The 19,236-nt window shown below is 44.9% G+C and overlaps 1 protein-coding gene across 3 annotated transcripts in view; it reads left to right on the top strand.

The window, feature by feature from the left end:
* The window catches only part of LOC138515785 (transmembrane protease serine 11D-like), a 739,714-nt gene that overhangs the window by 504,276 nt on the left and 216,202 nt on the right, over window positions 1-19,236 (top strand). For all 3 annotated transcript variants that reach the window (XM_069630499.1, XM_069630501.1, XM_069630500.1), the window contains exon 7: window positions 5,802-5,840. In XM_069630499.1, coding sequence (XP_069486600.1) covers window positions 5,802-5,840 — 39 coding nt within the window. The remainder of the gene's footprint in view (window positions 1-5,801; window positions 5,841-19,236) is intronic.

The raw sequence follows: 19,236 nt of genomic DNA, 5'->3' as shown, positions 1-19,236 counted from the left end.
TTTTATCAGAAGAGTTTTTAATGCAAGTCGTGTTCTAGACGTAACACTAACACAAATTCCATATTTCCATTCCTTACAGCACTGGAAAATAGTGTGAATACCTGGGGTTTTCTGAACTTTTGTCATTTTGAAAAACAACATCCTGTCCTCAAGAGGGCCACAATTAAAACAGCAGAACACCAGGGATGGTGTTGATGCAAACTGTGTGCCGAAACATATGAAGACATCCTGACACTAAAATAATTGTGTTTTTTGCAGCGTTAAAATTTTTTATGCTGTACATTTAATGTCTTGTTTTCCCCAAACTGAACAAGAAATGTAACAATTAAATTGACAAATGTGTGTGTTTTTTCTGGACTTTTTAATTTCATGTATTTCTTTCTAAGTCTGGAGGTGCCTTGCGGAAAGCACCGACTACTTATAAAAGTGTATAACTTAAACTATTAAAATTTGTGTTTTTACTTTGACTGCTCTCTGAATAATGAAATACTTCGATGCGACTCCTAGATAGATAAAATATATATATATCAAAAAATCCCTCTGTCCCTGTTCCCTTGCAAGGCGGACGAAAAGAGGGGTAATTGAGCTTGTGTTCCCTTGTTTTCCCTCTAGAACCAAGTCCCGTTTTCAGCTCAATCCCCCTTTAACAAAACATTGGGACTTACCCTCCTTTATACACTCACCAAGTTAATGCATGTTTCACCTACCATGTTCTCAGGATGCAGGTTATACATCATATTTCTGACCTTTTCATAACTAATATGCTCTCACAACATATAATATACAGTATGGAGTAGAAACTATAACCAGATCAGGAAGGATTTAGCTTTACAAATAGGCTGATCCCAAAAAATCGATGTCAGCAGAAAATAAAATAATGACTTTCAGATATCCCCCCACACTTCCCTCACCTACCCACATACACACGTGTGTGTTTACCTCTGTGAGGCCCTTTTCTAGGCTATTGTGTTCCATTTTAAGTATTGCTTCCTTTCTCCGACCCCACTGGCTCTCTGCGAGCACAGCAAGTTGGAGGCGGAACTTCTCTTGCTGTATCTCTGACTCTGCCCTACCTCCCTCTGCATCCATCAAGCCTCCACTAAAGAGAGTGGCAGAAACCACTGCTCACGTCACTGAAAGCGTGAGTGTTAGTGGCTGTCAGTGGCTTTGCTACCAGTACCACTAGCTCAGGGTGGTGGTAGCCCCCTCACATTCTCTTTCTGGGTATCAGGGATGGCAGAGAAATACCCATTGCTTGACCTCAATCGCAGACAAGTGGAGGGAATTCCTTTGGCGTCTCAGAGATGGAGAGGAGAACAGGGGTGAGCTAGCCCCCACCATGGTAAGCAGGTGGTACACCACCGGAGCACCATCTGGTGCTGTAGGGAATCCATGTGGTGAAAATTCAAAGCTACTATCACACACCAAACAGGTACAGCATGGGAAGCAGCAGGTCTGAATTCTCTCACAGGCACCCATAGGTCACAGTCTAGGCAACAGTGCTGCAAAGTTTCCAAAAGTGCAAGCTTTCCTGACAAATACACCACTTAGGGCCTCGTTACAAGTACAGCAGTGTGGTACAAAAACAGCTATAACATAGCAGTAATTCCGTTACTGTCATTTTACCGTACCAACATACTTGCAAAAAGGTTGGAGGAAAATCCACCGCCGCTCACCAAAGCATCGGCAAAAACTGCAGAATAAACGCAGGTGGTAATTCTGCCGAAATCCCCCTGGTATCCTATAGACTCCAAAAAATGGGGACTTACACCACCTACCACCACTTGAAATCTGCCGGTATATCTGCCGGACCAAGTGGCGGAAACAGTAATTACATTTGGCAGTATTCCAGCAGATTTACTGGCATAATACTGCCAAACCTGTAATGAGGCCCATAGATGTACTATATTCATAGGACCAGCACCGGCTTCCCTCACAAACAAAACAGGTACAGGTAAAGCAGAGGCAAGGCTAGAACAGGCTTTCCTCAAGCCGTCCTCAAAATCCGTCAGGAACTGCATGGGCACTTTCCACAAACAGGTACAGCATGTGCAGCATCACTACAAGCTTCCCTAACAGCCACGTATTCATGCAGCATGGTAAGATCTAGTGCAAGATTCCATCTCGAAAAGATACAGCATTTATACGAGAGCACACTTCTTTCACAGACGATTCAATATGGACAAATGAAAGTTGCCTCACAAGAAAAGTCAATGCAAGCATCCCTCACAAAAAAAGTACAGGGCAGACAGGCAAAGTGCATGTTTCCCTCACAAGTGTGTACATGGACATCATGGGTAGAGCCAGGCAAGCTTCCCTCACAAACAGGTACAACATGAGCAGGGTCAGTGGTAGTCCCGTGCAAACTGGTACTTGCACAGCATGCCACAGCCAGTGCAAGTTTCGCTCGCAAATATGCAAAAGTACAGCATTTGCAGAGCAACTGATGGCAAGGGCCTGTGCACACTTCACTCAAATAGGCACATTTATGACACAAACAGGAGTAGGGGAAGCTTCTCTCACACACTGGGGCAGGTACAGCATATGCAAGAGCAGTCCAGGTTTTTCTCCTAAACTAGTATGAGTGCAGCATGGTCAGAGCAAGGGCAAGTTCCCTCAACAGACAGCTGGTACAGCATAGGTAGTGTGCCAGTTTTTAACTGCGAAGAACTGGTACAGTATGCGCCCAAGATCTAGCGAGTTAGCCCTGATTCTTCTGGACAGCTCTTCATTCACATGACCCTTTAACCCAATCAGCAGCTATTACCAGTGACCATTTGCTGGCTGGGGAGTGGGGCAGTCAGGTACGGGGGTTGCAGTGTAAAACGTGCCTGCTTTCTGCACTCTGTGTTGACCGTATCCCATTATCAGACTTACTTGTTTGCGGGTGAAAGGTCTATGAGAAGAGAAGATGGAGTGGTAAGCTGTTGCTGCCCTGCACAAAACAGACACACACACACCCATTGCAGAATGTCCCCACCTCCAAGTCTGCACAGGCTGTCCAAAGAGGTGGGAGGGCACAACCAGAGAGCAAGTTCTAAACATTAAGGGCAGTGCAGCATGGCTGGTGCATATGTAGCCATTTGGGGCACATGTGCACTACAGGCAACATGCCATCAGCGTCCTCTATTTTCAGAAACGGTGACCTTCTTTTAAGGGACATCAATTTGGAGAGGTCAGACCTTTTCCCCCATCATCAGATTGTTAGTATGACCTTCCAAAATGTTCGATTTGTTTAATACTTTTCACTGTAAATTTAATGTTTGACCAGCATTTTGACACCAGAAGACCTCCATAAACCTTTGACAGGTTGTAATTGTAATTGGTTATTTATAACTCGCTTAATATCCAGAGGTTACGAAGCGCAGACCTGAGGATCGAACCTGTGTTGCTCTGCCTCGTCTTGTATTTAATACGAGCACGTTGCCCCTGAGCTATCCTCCCGAAAGTGCGATGTATTTACCCACAACATATGCATCTCCTCAGCCTGCATGCTCATCTTTGATTCATAACCTGCACTCAATATATAACTATAATGGCAAAGACAGGAAGGCTTGAGCATTACTTTGTAGTTAGCACAGAAAATTGTAAATTAATTGGGCATCTTTGTTAACTTTCAAATAACTGCTAGATAATGCATGCAGCTGTGAATTCACTCGGATACAAAGAATTTTCAACTTTCAAATAGTGATTGTGTCAAAAATAAAGTCTATTTATTCATGAAATTGTTCTAAAGTTACATGCATAAATATGCATTACTTCTACTTGAGAACAAACACTGCAACAAATCAATTGTGGGGTCGGTACACAGAGTCAGCCCTTACAGCATTGCCTAAGAAGTTGTATCTATCATGTTGTCCATGCAAATGAAAACATTTAAGTAGGGCGTGCTCAAATAAGCATACCACACTTTGACCTATTCTGAAATCATGTGGAAGGCCCTTATCTCCTTGTTGCTGAACTTGCAGGAGGCCTGTACACTCACCCCATCTCCTTCCACTTCGACCTGTGAGGTGTACTTCACCTGGCCCTTACTCAGCTGGCAGAAGTTCCAGGTGGGTTCTACCATGACTCTTGAATTACCTGGTGTGAGTGCCCTGGCTCAGGCCACGTTGTTATAAAGACATCTCTTCCTGCTAGGCCTCTGTGCTTTTATTTGAGCCAGACAATTTATTGTGATGCCTAAAAAGATGTGTCAATAGGCAATAGTCTCCACTGTCATGTTGGAGACTCTTAGAAATGTAAGCACCGTGATTTGCAGCAGGGCAACCCCTAATTGCAGGAGGACATTATGCAGCTACTTTACCTCAGATTGGTTTACATGTTTTTTGTATTTCATGAAAACAGAGGGAAAAACCTGATCTTATGCCCCCCTTGCTGGCCAGCACCCTAGGAAGCAGCCTAGTTTGCCTGCTGTTTGCCCAGCCCTGATCATACCCACTTACCTGAACTGTATCTACACTGCCCTTCTAGAAGTATAATACTTTATGGGTGAGTAAGGCAGTCGGACCGTACAAGTCACTGGCAAAATATACCATTTCACTATCTTTTATTGTATAGCATTTGCTGCTGACTTATTGATACATCATAACACTGCCTAGAACAGGTGTTGCTATCAGTTTATTTAATTCGGTAATCCCTGTGTTCCGGGCGAACCTTGGCACGGCTTGATAGCCATGTCCGAGCCACGTTCAGCAGTGGATCGCAACAGACCTGACAAAGGGCAGCGTTCCCTATCATGTTTGTAAAGTTTCTAATCATAAGGCGCCACAACCAGCTGTGCCCGGGTCCTCCTTCTACCAATGATCAGCATGTAAAAAGATATCAAATGGACATCGATATCTGTTAGAAAGATTTGGAGCGGCTTTGACTAAACCCAACACGTTTCTGACTCAGAATTCTACACAGTATTATTTAAGCACATGCAATGGCACTTTTTATGAGCACTCTTTATTTGCTCAAACAAGGGGAAAATACACTAGATAATTTCCCAAAAGAGGTCCTGAATTATCATGGAATAGCTGGAACTGTCCGCGAGCTGTGGAAATCTTCCTTGTTTGTACTCAGCACACCCTAAATTATGAGCACTGTTGTCAAGGCAAATTGTGAGTTTGTCAAAGCCCAGTGTCCCGCTATTGTGCAAAGGTCAGTGGAGTAACTTTGCTGAAAATGTTGGGGGGGGACAGGACATCTGAAGAAAAGGTACCACAGCCAAATGAATGGGAAAAAAATTATTGTGCCATGAAAGTTGGGGGGGACAAACACCCCTGCCCCCCCCCTTAAATTACGCCCCTGGCAAAGGTAGGAAAAAAAACAAGAGGTACCCAATTCCCACAATGGGTTGTTTTACTCTAATTTATGTGGGGGATTAATACAAATGCTTTGGCAGAAATTGAGAAAGAGTGTATTTGTTCTTTTAAAATGTATCACAAAATTTCAAATGTAGGTCAGTATATAGCACACTTGACACAAGAGCACACATTTTCCCTGTCCGTATTCATGTTTTTATGCCAGGAATGTGACATAAAACAGACTTCATAAGGTATTGCTCTGATCTCAGACTTTTTAAGTAGGTGATGCTGTGAATTATAAAGCAAGTTAGATAATTGTCTGTAATGCACAAGCGTTGGTTTTGGAGATAAAGATTATTGTGAATGAACTAAAAAGCAACTCTCTGTTGCCACCAACGTGAACATTGATTACGGTATCCTAACTGTTACCCTGTTGCTAAACATGAAGAAGTCCTCAAACGGTGAACATTGACATATAAGCATTTTTTTAAATCTATTTTTCTATTTTAGAAGCTACAACAACAGAAGCAGCAAATCTTCTCCTTAATGGTAAGTGCTGGCCCTTTTTTCGCCCTGTTACAAGCATACGTTCATAGGGGATGGGGTCGGACCCTGTTCACAGATTAAGATATTTCTACGTAATGACATTGATTTGCTTGTCACGCCGCATTTGCATTATAAACTCTTCACATAACATAGTTGGCCTAATTCGCACACATTTGCACTGGTGCAGCTGAGGTGGTGTCTGTGTGTATCTCAGATGTGCACCTGGGACCTTATACCTGATGCACAAAGCCAACAACTGGAGAAGATCTGGTGATTGCCAGGAGCACCATTGAGATCCTAATGTGCCAATTGATTCACAGAAATCTGCTCAGGACATCGCCAGATTTGTTCCAGAGCAACTCTTTGGGAATGAGGCCCTTTGCTTTGTAAGCATCACTACCCAACAGAATTAGGTGCTAATGTATTCATCATTAATATAACCCGATTCACTTTTCCAGGATTCTAACCTGGGATGTTCAGGTTTTCAAACATTCTAGTGCTGAGCTTAAGCCAACTCATCCATCCCTCCACGTAATGATCTATTTTTTAGAATGTTTATAAAAATGCACCATTATTGACAGATTGATTGATTTTGTAGGCCTGGAAAAAAGGCAGTCGTAAAATAAACTTTGTGATTGGGAAAACATGTAAGAAGTTGACAGTCAAGTGGCTGGAACAGGCAAAAGGAGATCCTCCAATATTGTTTTCATTTCTTGTCTCAGTCAATTAGTTATAACGTTAATGTATTGCCTTTGTGAAATCCTCACTCCTACTCGCTGATCTTATCCATACCTAACTCCTACCTGATATGATGCTGCTTTAATAGGAGACTGAGGGCCTCATCACAAGTTGGGTGGTAGCCATTAAATGCAGCGGTAATGGCGTTACCGCATTTAAGGGTCCGCCCAATCACAAATCTGGCGTGTTTACCCCCAGCTCGATGGGAAAATGCTGGAGAAAAGAGTCTGCACGTGAGAATACTTGCACAGAGGCAGGGAGTAGGGTATTCATGTTTGATTCCACATTCAGGCTGTGGAGTAGCTCTGTGCGTCCCCTTCAACTTAGCTGGACTTGATTTTCCCTTCCTTTTGACCAGGCCAGGGTACAGGCATCATCGGACAGCATAGTTCTGGACTACTGTACTTCCTTCCACTCAACAAGGATTATGCACCAAAGCTGACTTGTATTTAATATGTACAGAAAAGGGTTGATTTTGTCTTTGTCCAGTTTTAAAATCAAACGAAATCCAACTTGTATACCTTTTATTGGACTAACTGAACATATTATGCTGAGATGGTACAGGTTTATGCTCCAGAAGTCTCACAGACCTCTCTCTCTCTCTCTTTCTCTCTTTTCTTCTTTCTTTCTCTGCCCCTCTCTGTTTCACACTCGGTCTTTTTCTATCCATCTCTCTCCCCCTCTCTCACTCCTGCTCTCCCTACTCCATTTCTCCCTATCCTCCCACTTTTCTTCTCCCCCTGTCTCCACTCTCCTTCCTCCTTGGTCTTACTGCACTCCCTCTCTCTTTCACTCTCTCTCGTCCCCCTTCTCCATTTCTCTCGCTTCCTCTCCTTCGCCCCCTTCGTTCTTCTCCATCTATCTCCATTATCATTCTACCTTGCTCTTAGTAGGTTCTCTCCCCCTCTCCACATCCTGTTCTTCACCCCGTCTCTATTTCCTCTCTCTTTCTGATCTGTGCCTTTTTCTCTCACACTCTCTGTTCTTGCACGCACTACCTCTCTCTTCCCACTTCTGCTACCTTCCTCACTTGCTCTCCAACCTCCTCACTACTACCCTTTCTCGCCCAACACTTTCCAATCACACTCTCCTTCCTCTCACACATCTGCACAATTTTCTTTCACCCTTCCACACTATACCACTTCTCCCTTCTACTCTTACACTCTCCTCTCTCTACATATATATACTCCCTTTACCAGTCACTCACTCACACACTCTTCACACACAACACTTATCCAAAATCGGTACCACTGTCTCCCTTCCCCACTACATAACCTGCACACTCCAACTATGCAGCAATCATGTTATATTCCTCTCCACCTTCGACTCTTCTGCCTCGAACACCTCTCATTCATCTGTGTTGAAAAGGGGCCTTTATGCATCTTTTAAGCCTCCATCCTGCTGTGCCCTTCCTCCGGCACCCATTGGCTTCCCTTGTCACCTGTTTCTGTCAGCCAATCTTATCTTAAGTTTTGCCCAGGGTTTGGGAATTCAGTACAAGAATGTCAAAATGTCTGATAAGCCCCGCCCCTTTCACTCTCTGGTGTCCGCTCCTTCATTGTCCTGTGAAGAAGTTCTGTCTTCATGGCTCTGTCTACCGCCCCATGTAAGAAGCTTCCTTGTGAGCCAGTGGACACTGCTGATTGCGAAGTCAAAAAAGTCTTGTTGTGTTGTTTTTTTGACGAGCATCCCATAGCGGTTATTGGGGTCGTGTGACTCCAGTGCCAGTTGGTCTTCTGACGTGTTAAGGGGTTAAGAGGCTGCCAGGTACTGCAGAGGGAACAATGGTAGTAACACTCTCATGCCACAAACACCCATGAGGAAAGCCAGTGTTTGGAGTCCCTCTCAACTCCCTCAATCCCCCTCTAGGATAGGTCAGGCTCTGGCAATACCCTGGTAGGCCGCATACCGGAGCTAGAGAAGGGGCCCTGCTAACCTCTGAACTTGTCACTCATCTCAACATAAAGTGTTTGGTACTGTATACAATGACATTCTAAATCTGATCAGAGGATTGGGACTATCGCATTAAATTGAGGAAGAGCCTTGCATCATAATTATGATGTGATAAGTAAATAAGGCCTGTTAATTGCACGTCAGTCTGTTATGAATATATGCGCTCCCCTCATTTTGACATATGATTTTGACCAAATGGTCCATTGCAAGAGCAAAGAACAAAGGGGAGGGGGGCAAGCCTATCTGTTGCCTTGGTGAATTTGGAAGGCCTAGGAATAATCACCATTTATTCTGATCCTTCTACTAAGATCAACATAGTTGGCCAGGACATATGTCTCAAAGTTCAGACCAAAACCTAATTTCTGAGGCCCTGTCCCACCCTTATGTTCGACCAGTCTACACATTTAAACACCTTTTTAGAGTGCGTGAGAAGAGGGTGCAGAGAGTTTTGCACAGTCTTCAAAACCTATAATAAACATACCAAGCCACCTAATATTGTCATGTGTATGCTTACCTGCGACTAAGCCTGACTAGTCTGCATGCACTAGTTTGGGTAAAATGGCAGCAGTTCATTTGTTAGCTCCCTACTTGGGTTAAATTTGCATAACATAATTAAGCAATAAAATTGGTCTTTAGCCGAGCACTCTGAAGGATCCCTTCCCAGCTTGGCTGTAAGGCTCAGCACTGATTCACGAATGGTGCATAACTCTTCTCCCAAAATAAAGAGAACAGTCTAGGAATCATGATGGTACTGATTTTCTTACTAAAATAATCCTAAAAATCTATCTGAGCTAGGTGGTTTGTTAATAGGGCGTTGCATAATCACCTGTACTATTACTTAAGCCAATATGATATCTAGATCTATGATGTCTTGCTCTAAAAGTGATTGTAGGTCTTTCTTGGCAAGATAGCTCTCTCTGGCACCGGGGGTCAGATGACTGGGCATAGAACAGTATTCTATATTAGTCAGAGAGAATCTGCAATTAAGTTTCCTTGAAGCATATATTGGTTCAGTTTAATTTCTAAGCAAGAAGACTGGGCCTCATTACGAGTCCGGCGGTAGCCGTGCCAGAAAAACCAGCAGGCTCCCTTCACCGGAGACCCCAGTTCCATGTCTAACCCAGTAGCACATTTTTGAGGCAGTGCAAATTTGTTCGTATAATGGGTACACCAAGCCTCAGCTTGAATAGGACAATCAAGCCTGTCCTTGGCAGGGGTTAAGGTTCTATTAACAGTCGCCCAAAATGTGCCCTCCATGCCCTTACACAAACTTTCCATCATCTGCTGCTGGACTTTCAGATATTGGTCCATTTTCAACAATTTAACCAGATTTTTATGTCTCATAATGATCTTTTTTTTCAATGCCTGCGACTCATTAAATGATAAACGATGTTTCTTAAGAGTCGTCAAGTCCCTACTTTTTTTAAGTTTAGAATTATAAATTCTAGAATCCCAGCTGATGTTCTCAAGTTTATGTATGGGGAACCTCCCCACCTTGCTAATTTAATAGGCACACAACATCATAATGTTATTATACAAATTCCCCTCACAGGAGAGAGCCCCATCCCCTGAATTTGAGTGTGCAACGTTGGTCAGATGTTCTAAAATGAGAGTATTAAATCTCTTAACAGTATTCATATGCCAACTGACCGCTCTCCCTTGTTTTGTAACAGAGAGACCCATATACTCCGGTCTTACTTGGATACCAGGGAGGGCCATGGTCAAAGTAAAGAGTAAAGGTGTGTGGTCGCCCAAATCCGTATCTATGTGGATCAGATTACCACAGGCTTGCTTCCACCCATTAGATACATTTAAAAAAATCAATCGTAGAACTATTGAGGCCCCTCTTCCAAGTGTGTTTAGGTAGATTCGAGTTAATAGGATGATCCAACATCCCCAAGTCCCAGGTTTCCAAAACTTTATCCCATCGCATCCCTCTACTCAGGTTAGGGTGGAGCACCCTAGGGATAGCCCCCCTATCATTCCACATAGTACCTTCTGCACACAGTGAATTAAAGTCTCCTCCCATCACAATACGATCACCAAAACCATTCTCATACCAATCCCCCAGAATCTCACTGAGTGTCTCCTCACTTTCTCAAACGACACTTTCAGAGGATTCCAGTAGAGATTCAGCAATACATTTGGGTCTAATTCATCTTCTAGGAGCAATACAATACCCAAAAGCCAATCACTACTATATATCACTCTGCATTTGAGCCCCAGATTACAATCAACAGCAACAGTCAAACCGCCACTAGGCCTACCTGCTATACCCCTAGAGGCGAGGTGAGAAAAAGTATGGAAACCCTCCATATAAGTTGAGCATCATAGTTTCTTGAAATAAGTAGATATTTGGGAGAGTACAAATCGAATGCTTAATCAAAAATGTATTCAAATTTGTACTCCTACACGTATTACATGAAATGATCTCAATTTCAATACTGTTAGGGACAACCTGGCCCCTGTCTAAGGGTCTCCAGGGTTTTAAGAGCTGGCTTTAACGATGACCAATCCTGGCCATTGTTTAACAAGCGGGAGATCACAGTCGGGACCGGTTCAGAGTTTATGGATGAATTGGAGCCCGAGTATATAATTTGTTCCACTGGAGCATTCACAGGTTCCTTGTATGCCAAGAATCCATCAGCCTCTCTAGCATTAGCTAATGTGAACAGACCATAACCCAAAGACTCAAGATTTTTTTCTAGTGCTCTGACCATATTGGCCGCCATCTCCAAATGGAAACTACTTACCATTCAGTGGTTGTTATGTCCTGGGAGAGCTATTGCATCTATATTGTCAGTCGTTATAGAGCGAAGTAATGGGATTTTTTAAAGATCTTTAACAAATTAGTTCTATTCAAATTAGCCACTTGGTCAGCCTTGTTGTTATTAATCCAGCCGATAAATTTCCCTGTATTACTCACCAAGGCTGGCTGTTTGGGTACTGCCTGTTCATTATCATTAGATTTAAGTGGTTTAGCTATCAATATCTCCTGCGTATTAACGCCCAGTATATTTGTTAAATTCTTGGGTGTATTATTCAAAATCAGTCCACTCTGTTTATTAACCATAGACTGTATCCCACTAATCGATAAGGCATTCATTACAGAGGCCAATGATTGTGGGCTCGCCACTGGCAATGCACTTAATTGTTGAGGGCCTGTGGAAATTCTAGCATGCTTAGTGCTAACTATTTTTCCAAAGGCCGTCATCTTAGTTTGTTTGGTTTGTGGGCGGTCTTGTCCTGCCCTAGGTTGATTTTTATCTCTACTATCAAGAGTTGTTTTTTCTTCTCTTCCTGTAGGTAGGCCCTCCTTGGTCCCTTTCCCCAGATCAAACTCCTCAACATTAATTAGTGCACTACCTCTACAACTACCGCTAGGTTGCTCCTCTTGAGCTGGTATATTTCTGATCGCTTTAAGATTAGAATTCCTCCCCTTAATTTTAGTATTTGGCATATTTTTTTGTTTTCTTCTGCATCCTGACCCCTTTTTTAGCTTTTTTCCGCCTCCGAATAGGCGACTGAGGTACCTCATTAATGTCATAGTTAGATATATTTAGAAGTAATTCTCCCCGTCTTTGAGGTCTAGGAGAAACCGGGGTTTCCTCATCTGATTGATCAAGTATTTTCTTAGTGTGTTTAGTTTTCTATTTACACTTTACCCCCTTTTTTGGCGCAATCTGATGAACAAAAACAGATTCTTCACTGCTAATGTTCAAAAACACCGCCTCATTAGTGGGTTCCCTAATAGGATCATGATTACCCTCCCCCTCTATTGTTACCATCGCATCCAAAAGTGGGGAAGGGCTTTCTGGACCCCTAGATCCATCTCGATGCTCAATATTATCTGCACTGTTCCCTCCCGGACATAGGGTTTCTTCAGCTCTTACCCCTCTATAAGATGGGGCTGGTCGTTCCCCTAAAATCATAAATTGCAGCAGTGTAGTAATTTTGGCATCCATAGTGGTCAGCCTAATATTTTGTTCCTCCCTTCTTTTATGAAATCGGTTGGCCTCTTTAATATTTTGGTCATTCTTTGTTTTTCCTTCCACAAGGCCTTCTAAAGAGGCCAAACGTACAGTTAACTCGTTAAAGTCTGATTGTTGTCCCGCCAGGGATCCACCCAAAATTTCCTGTGTATCAACCACCCCTCCTCCCTCTTTCTCTGCCTTTCCACCTTTCTCTGCTGACGAGGTTTCCAGACAAGTCCGATCTATGAAAGTCTCGTCTAAACAGGTTCACCCCTGTTCCTCCAAAACTATCAAGGACCACATCGACTCCCTGGCTCCTGCCCTTGCTGACTTTTGCAACCACTCCTTCGCCTCTGGAGTCTTCCCTTCCCCCCTCAAGCACTCCCTTGTGCACCCTCTTCTCAAGAAACCCTCTTCCGACCCCTCCTGCCCGGCTAACTATCGCCCTATCTCCATCACTCCCTTCCTGGGCAAGCTCCTGGAGAAACTGGCCATCTCCCAGCTTAACGTCCATGCTAAATCTGTTGGTAGTCTTCATGACCATCAATCTGGCTTCAGAGCTGCCAGAAGCACGGAAACTGCTCTCCTGAACATCCGTGAAGACCTGCTCTTGAACCTTGATTCCAACACTCCGTGTGTTCTCATTCTGCTCGATCTCTCCTCTGCCTTTGACACTGTCAACCATGCCATCCTGCTCAACCGTCTCCGGGAAAACCTGGGTATCACTGGTCAGGCTCTGGCGTGGTTGACCTCTTTCCTTTCAAATCGACCCTCCCAGGTCCAACTGGGGTCCTTCCTCTCCGACATCTTTTTCTCCACCTGTGGTGTCCCCCAGGGATCTAATCTCTCTCCCTGGCTGTTCAACCAGTATCTGGCACTCCTTGCCCACCGCATCGCCGCTCTCTGCCCTAATTTCCAGTGCTATGCGGACGATACCCAGCTCATTTTCAGGCTACCCTCAGCCTCCCCCTCTCCTTCCCTCATCTCTGACTGTCTGTCTGCTATCCAAGAATGGTGTGCCGCCAATGACCTCTGCCTTAATGCCAGTAAGACTGAGATTCTACTCATCGGTACTCCCACTCCCTCCTTCCCTGTAGCTCTCTGGCCTGCCTCCCTTGGCCCCCTCCCTGCTCCTACCTGCAAGGCAAAAAACCTTGGGGTCATCTTCGACTCCACACTCTCCTTCTCTCCTCATATTTCTGACGTCGCCAAGAGGTCACACTACCAGCTGCACCTCCTCAGAGGTATTCTTCCCTTCCTCTCCTTCCCCCAGAAGCTCACTGTCTCCCGAGCCCTGGTTCTCTCGAAGCTGGACTACTGTAACAGCCTCTATCTTAATCTGCCTGCCTCCACTCTCCGCCCTCTGCAACTCATCCAGAACAGAACTGCGAGACTTGTCCTTGGCCTCAAGCCCAGGGACCGTATCTCTCCAGGACTGAAATCTCTACACTGGCTCCCAGTGGCTGCGAGGATAAAGTTCAAAACCCTCTGCATTGTCCACAAGGCCTTCTGGGGCCTGGGTCCTAAATACCTTCAACTCTCTCTTCCCAAATATCTTCCTTCCCGAGCCCTTCGCTCATCTGCCTCCAACTCCCTCAGGGTTAGCCGCTTCTCGAAGCAATGAGCTGGGGGTAGATCTCTCTCCGCGGCAGGGGCCTCCCTCTGGAACAGCCTTCCTGCCTCCCTGAAACTTGAGGAGAACCATCTCCGGTTCCGGGAGCACCTCAAAACCTTCCTCTTTGCTTCTGCTTTCCCTCTCCCTCTCCCCTGCTGAGCGGCTAATTAATTTTCACTGAAGCTGCACTGATCCTGCAATTGGACCACTCTAAACGGCCTCGGTCCTGGGCCCTGCCACTCTCCACTTGCACTGATGCCCTGGAACCCCTTTGCACTGCGGGTATGTCTCTGTATCCCTACAGCCCCCCCTCCCCCAGCACTTGTTCTGCACTTACCTCACACTTGCCACCAGCTGGCCCTATTTATTTATTTATTACGTACGCCTCTTACCTTGTACTGCACTTCCCCCCCTCCCCTTCCCCTTGCACTTTTCCCCTCCCCTACCCCTGCACTTGCGCGATCTGAATGACACCTGGCCTAGTAGGATCGTTTTCTGTCTCCCCTTGTACCCCCCTCCCTGCCTCGTCACGCCTTGAAACACTTGTGTATAGGCGCGTTACAAATACCATATCATATCATATCATAATGTGTAAGTTGGACAGAAGTAGAAAAATATAATCTCCCCCACCCCTGTTAATAGATGATTGATGTTCATGTCTGTCCATAGATGTGGGTCGGCTATCTGGTATCTCCTGGTGGAAATCAGTGAGTCTGTTTACCCTTCCAGACCAATCTTCCAGTCCCTCCCCACCTTCTCTTTGGGTAGTACCATCTAACAGCTAAAAATATAGTTATAAATATTATTTCTGATTGATTACGAGCTGAATAAATGAGTTGTTCAGAGGACAATGTAACTGTTCTGTTTAAAGTTTATCTACACAACAAACGTTCGTTTGATGCAGTCTCCATGTACACCCTGCTACTCTTCCCTATTTTCAGCTCTACTTCGGGTGGGTCAATGTCACTTTCCCTTTGGCTTTACCCCATCCTTCTATGACAGTTCAGTTCATGGAAAAAAGTTGCTGGTGGGCCTCTATTCTCGCCCCCTGTGGCTCAGGCCCATCCTTACGACTACGGCTGTGCGTGCTGTGAAAAGATCAGTGACAGTGATCAGGTATGGAAACAACCCTTCAAATCCGCACCACATGACACCTCCTGTAGAGTACCACAAGGATCCTCGCTATCCCTGCTCCTCTTGAACATCTATATGACGCCACTAATCAAGACGTAACTTCACTTGTTACAACGGCGTAGACACCCAAATCATCTACAAATTCGGAGATGAAAAAGAGGGAAACACAACGCTAATAGACTGTCTCAAAGAACTCTACCAACGGATGAATGCTAACAACCTCAAAATCAATCTGGGCAAGATGGATATCATGCTTGCATCCAACAACGAAGGAAGCAACCAATACATCCCATGACTCACAGAACTAGGAACAGCACCCAAACCATCCAAAGTTGTCAAAAACTTGGAATCCTAATGGACAATGAGCTAACCCTAAAACCACAAGTAAATGCGATAATCGGGAAATGCTTCTTCCATCTACACACAATCAGAAAATTTCTACCATTCCTTTCCTTCACCCACAAAACACTGGCCATCATCTCCCTCATCATGTCCAGGATAGACTACGCCAACAGCTTACACCTTGGAATGCCTGATTATTTACTGAAGAAACTTCAATGTATTTAGAACGCCGCTGCCAGACTTCTCTTCAAACTCTCACGAAGGAAGCACATCACTCCAGCACTAAAGACACTACATTGGCTCCCAGTGTGAATAACACATAGAAGAATACACAGCCTAGGGGTGGAATTCGTATAAAAGAAAATCACCATATACCAGCCAAATAGAACACTCAGATCCAGCAACGACATCCGCCTAGAACATAAACCACACACAAGGAAAAAACTTGGTGGATCGGCATTCTCTTGCTTAGCTGTAAAACGTGGGAACTCCGTCTGGAGAGAAATACGAGCCGTGAAAGAGCATCTAAAATTCTGAAAACTTCTAAAAACATGTCTCTTCAACTCAGAACGGGACGAAAAGGAATGAACAACACTGACGCTGCATGAAATCAACACACAACTAAAAAGGAAAAGGAATGGGGAGTAGGCTGGACCGGAGTGAAGTGCAGGGAAATAGAGAGGTGCCATAATGGGAGGGAGACCCTGGTGTAGCTGCCCCCATGGAGGGCCAAAACAGAAACGGGGGAGAGAGATAGGTCCAACCTCATTGTACGGCACATAGCGGGCCTTAGATGAAAAAGGGAAGAGGGGTGTCTAGAACTCAGAACTGATGGACCACGGGGCGCAGAGAGCAGGTCTCCCCTGTGGGGGTTTGATGGGGTGGTGGCTGCTAAACACCAGGGTGTGCCAGGGAGGGAAGGATTGTGGGCGGCTATTGGTGAGAACACTGGAGATGGAGAGGGTGCTGCCACTGAATAGCACTGTTGAGGAAGCACACCTCTGTACACAACATAGCTGTGGTAAGTGTAGCTCACCAGAATATACAACAGGGAAAGGGATGTGCGCCGCAAGCAGTCATAATGGAGGGGGTAGGATAGGGTACTGCCACTAACCACCCACACCTCTCAGACTATGACCCAAACACAACCAGACCGCTACAGCACAACAAACTGCATGCACTTCACTGCACTACAACAACGAAACAAATCTTGCATAGCCTCACCCAAACAGCACATGACGGCTACCAACCGAAAAACACACTTACGCTCAGCGAACGGTGTAAACCGAACTGCCTCTGCCAACAGCACATCACAGCTCTCTCGCTCTCTTCTCCCGCTCGGTCCTACTAACTTACCCCACCCCCACCCCCTTGCTTTGCAGATCGGCCAGAGCATCAGGAAACCACACAGGGGCAACAGTGCGCGGTAAAAGAACCTTTAACATAACATAACAAGTAAAAATGTGTGACCGTAGGATCCCCTTATGGCACACTCTTTGACAAACCACCTGCATGGTCAAACAGAAGGAGGGTCTCCGCCAACACAGCCGAGTGCTTAAATCTCCTGGCCTGTCGGCTGCCCCACTACCCCAGGGTATTCGTACCTTAGGGTATTCCGCTGGCACTCAGACATGGCAAAACTCGGTATAAAGCAAGATTGGGTATAATCCGCGTTTCACCGCAATTAGCAGAATAATCATGGTCCAAACAGTACTTGAATGAATCAACAGTTTTACTATTTGCCAGAGCAATTCCACATATTTTTTTAATAAGGTAAATCATTGGTTTCCAAACCCTGGAATGCAGACTAAGCTGGAAAAATCCTTTTTGAAACCTGCATAACTGACAACCCCATAATATATCATGTCGTTGGTCAATCAACAGTGTGGGTTCCACCCAACCCAAGTTCAGCTGTGAAGGTTGATACCATGCACATTGGCATTATCACTCTCTGCGTTTGGCCACAGCCTTGCACGCCTACTGCACTGCATGACATCTTTTTGGGCGACAAGAACCTGGCCAGTTGGTTGACACTGTCGGGCCCGGCCGCCACCCAAGTTTGCTCTGACCCTTAACATGGGCAGGGCGGTGAGGTTACCAATAGAGCCAGGTTGCTGGCAAGTTTCCCATCGCAATCAGCACCTCAGTATCACGGATGTTCTGCTAATGATTTTAAAAGCAGTTTCCTTTCATGAAAAGAGATCTCAGGTGAAGGGCCTTTCAAGGAAGAAATGATATACCAAGTAAAAATAGCCGCCATGGAAACACGAAAAGGGAGCTCCTTTTGTACTTCCATGGCAGCAACACGAGATGACGGCGGTTTCCGAGAAGAGATGTAAGTGTGTTAAATGTTAAAGGTATTTGTACCACGCACCGTCACCAACAGGCGTTTTTATTTCATGTTCAGAGCTAAGCGGGAGGGTGGTAGCGTGGCAGTGTGAAGATGCAGGTGTGTCAGAGATGTTGGTGAGGGGAGCTCAGCTACCAGACTACTATCAGAATACTCTGAATGTTTCGAGCAGCCTGATTGGATGACTGACTAAAGGCAGCTCAAGCCCCTGAGGAGAGGGATTTTCCCTGGATAGACCCAACTCTTGAGCCCTCCGGCTCAGACCAAGTATGCAGTCAACATGCAGCCCAATGCACCATTTCCAGCTTGCTTTCAATGCGAAACTGCTGGATGTTTCGGGGATGTTAATGTGGCGTGCCTCCTCATGAGTAGTGGTGGGAAAAGTGACACATGGGCTACTTGTAATCCCCCACTTGAGTTCTTGACAAGCTGGGGTAAGGTCAGGTTGGCATAGATAAAGTGCCAGCTGAAAAATAAATAACAAAACTGTATTCCTAATGTTAAAATGACACAATAAAATGAGCAAACAACAAATGTGCACAACATTTTCATTGGCCATTTCATTAAATAAATAAATGCAGGTTCCATAAGGTGTCTAACTGACATCCTGCAATTAGGCAAATGTGTGTTGTTTCTTTCATTGGGCAACCGTCGCCTGGCACCTTCCTCCATTTTTGGCATAGGCAGAGTGGAAAAACACCAAGTAACATTCATAAATGAAAAGTCTATGAAACAGAATCTTAGAATGTGCTGGCCAGCAAAGATGGTGTACCAGAAAATACTGGCCCTTTGAAATGAATGCAGTCATGTCATATGAGGGTTATTATTCTGATGTAATGTGAAGGTCATTAATGTGATGTGTGTTAGAAAGCTGACATTGTTCAGTTGTATGACACGTAAAACAATTTAAAAAAATTAATGTAGTCAATAGAACAGAAGGAAGTTCCATAGAAAATAATGTATGTCTATGGAGATCAATGCAATTTAAAAGCGCACTTTACATGGACATTTCTCTTTTAGCCAAAATCAGTTTTATGGGTCATATTCTTTTCGGTCTTTGATGTTCTAGGGTTTACCTGCACAAGGGGAAGGCCTTAATTGTCTACAATTCAAATTGTGCAAATAGTCAGCTGCCCCAAATTCCACATCCACAGTTCCTGGGGCTCCACAGACCACTGCCCTGGGCTCCAGGTAGCATTCAGCATTTGTCGTTTTTCTGGCATACTCTTTCATGTGTGGATCAATCGTCTTGCTTAGCTATTATCAAGCATGCCACCTTCACTGTGCTCCTGC

This window comes from Ambystoma mexicanum, chromosome 6q (genome assembly GCF_040938575.1).
Source record: "Ambystoma mexicanum isolate Mex_15411 chromosome 6q, UKY_AmexF1_1, whole genome shotgun sequence".
In the NCBI taxonomy this organism is placed as follows: domain Eukaryota; kingdom Metazoa; phylum Chordata; class Amphibia; order Caudata; family Ambystomatidae; genus Ambystoma; species Ambystoma mexicanum.
The sequence above is the reverse complement of the archived record's forward strand: the minus strand, read 5'-3'. Positions and strand labels throughout refer to the sequence as shown.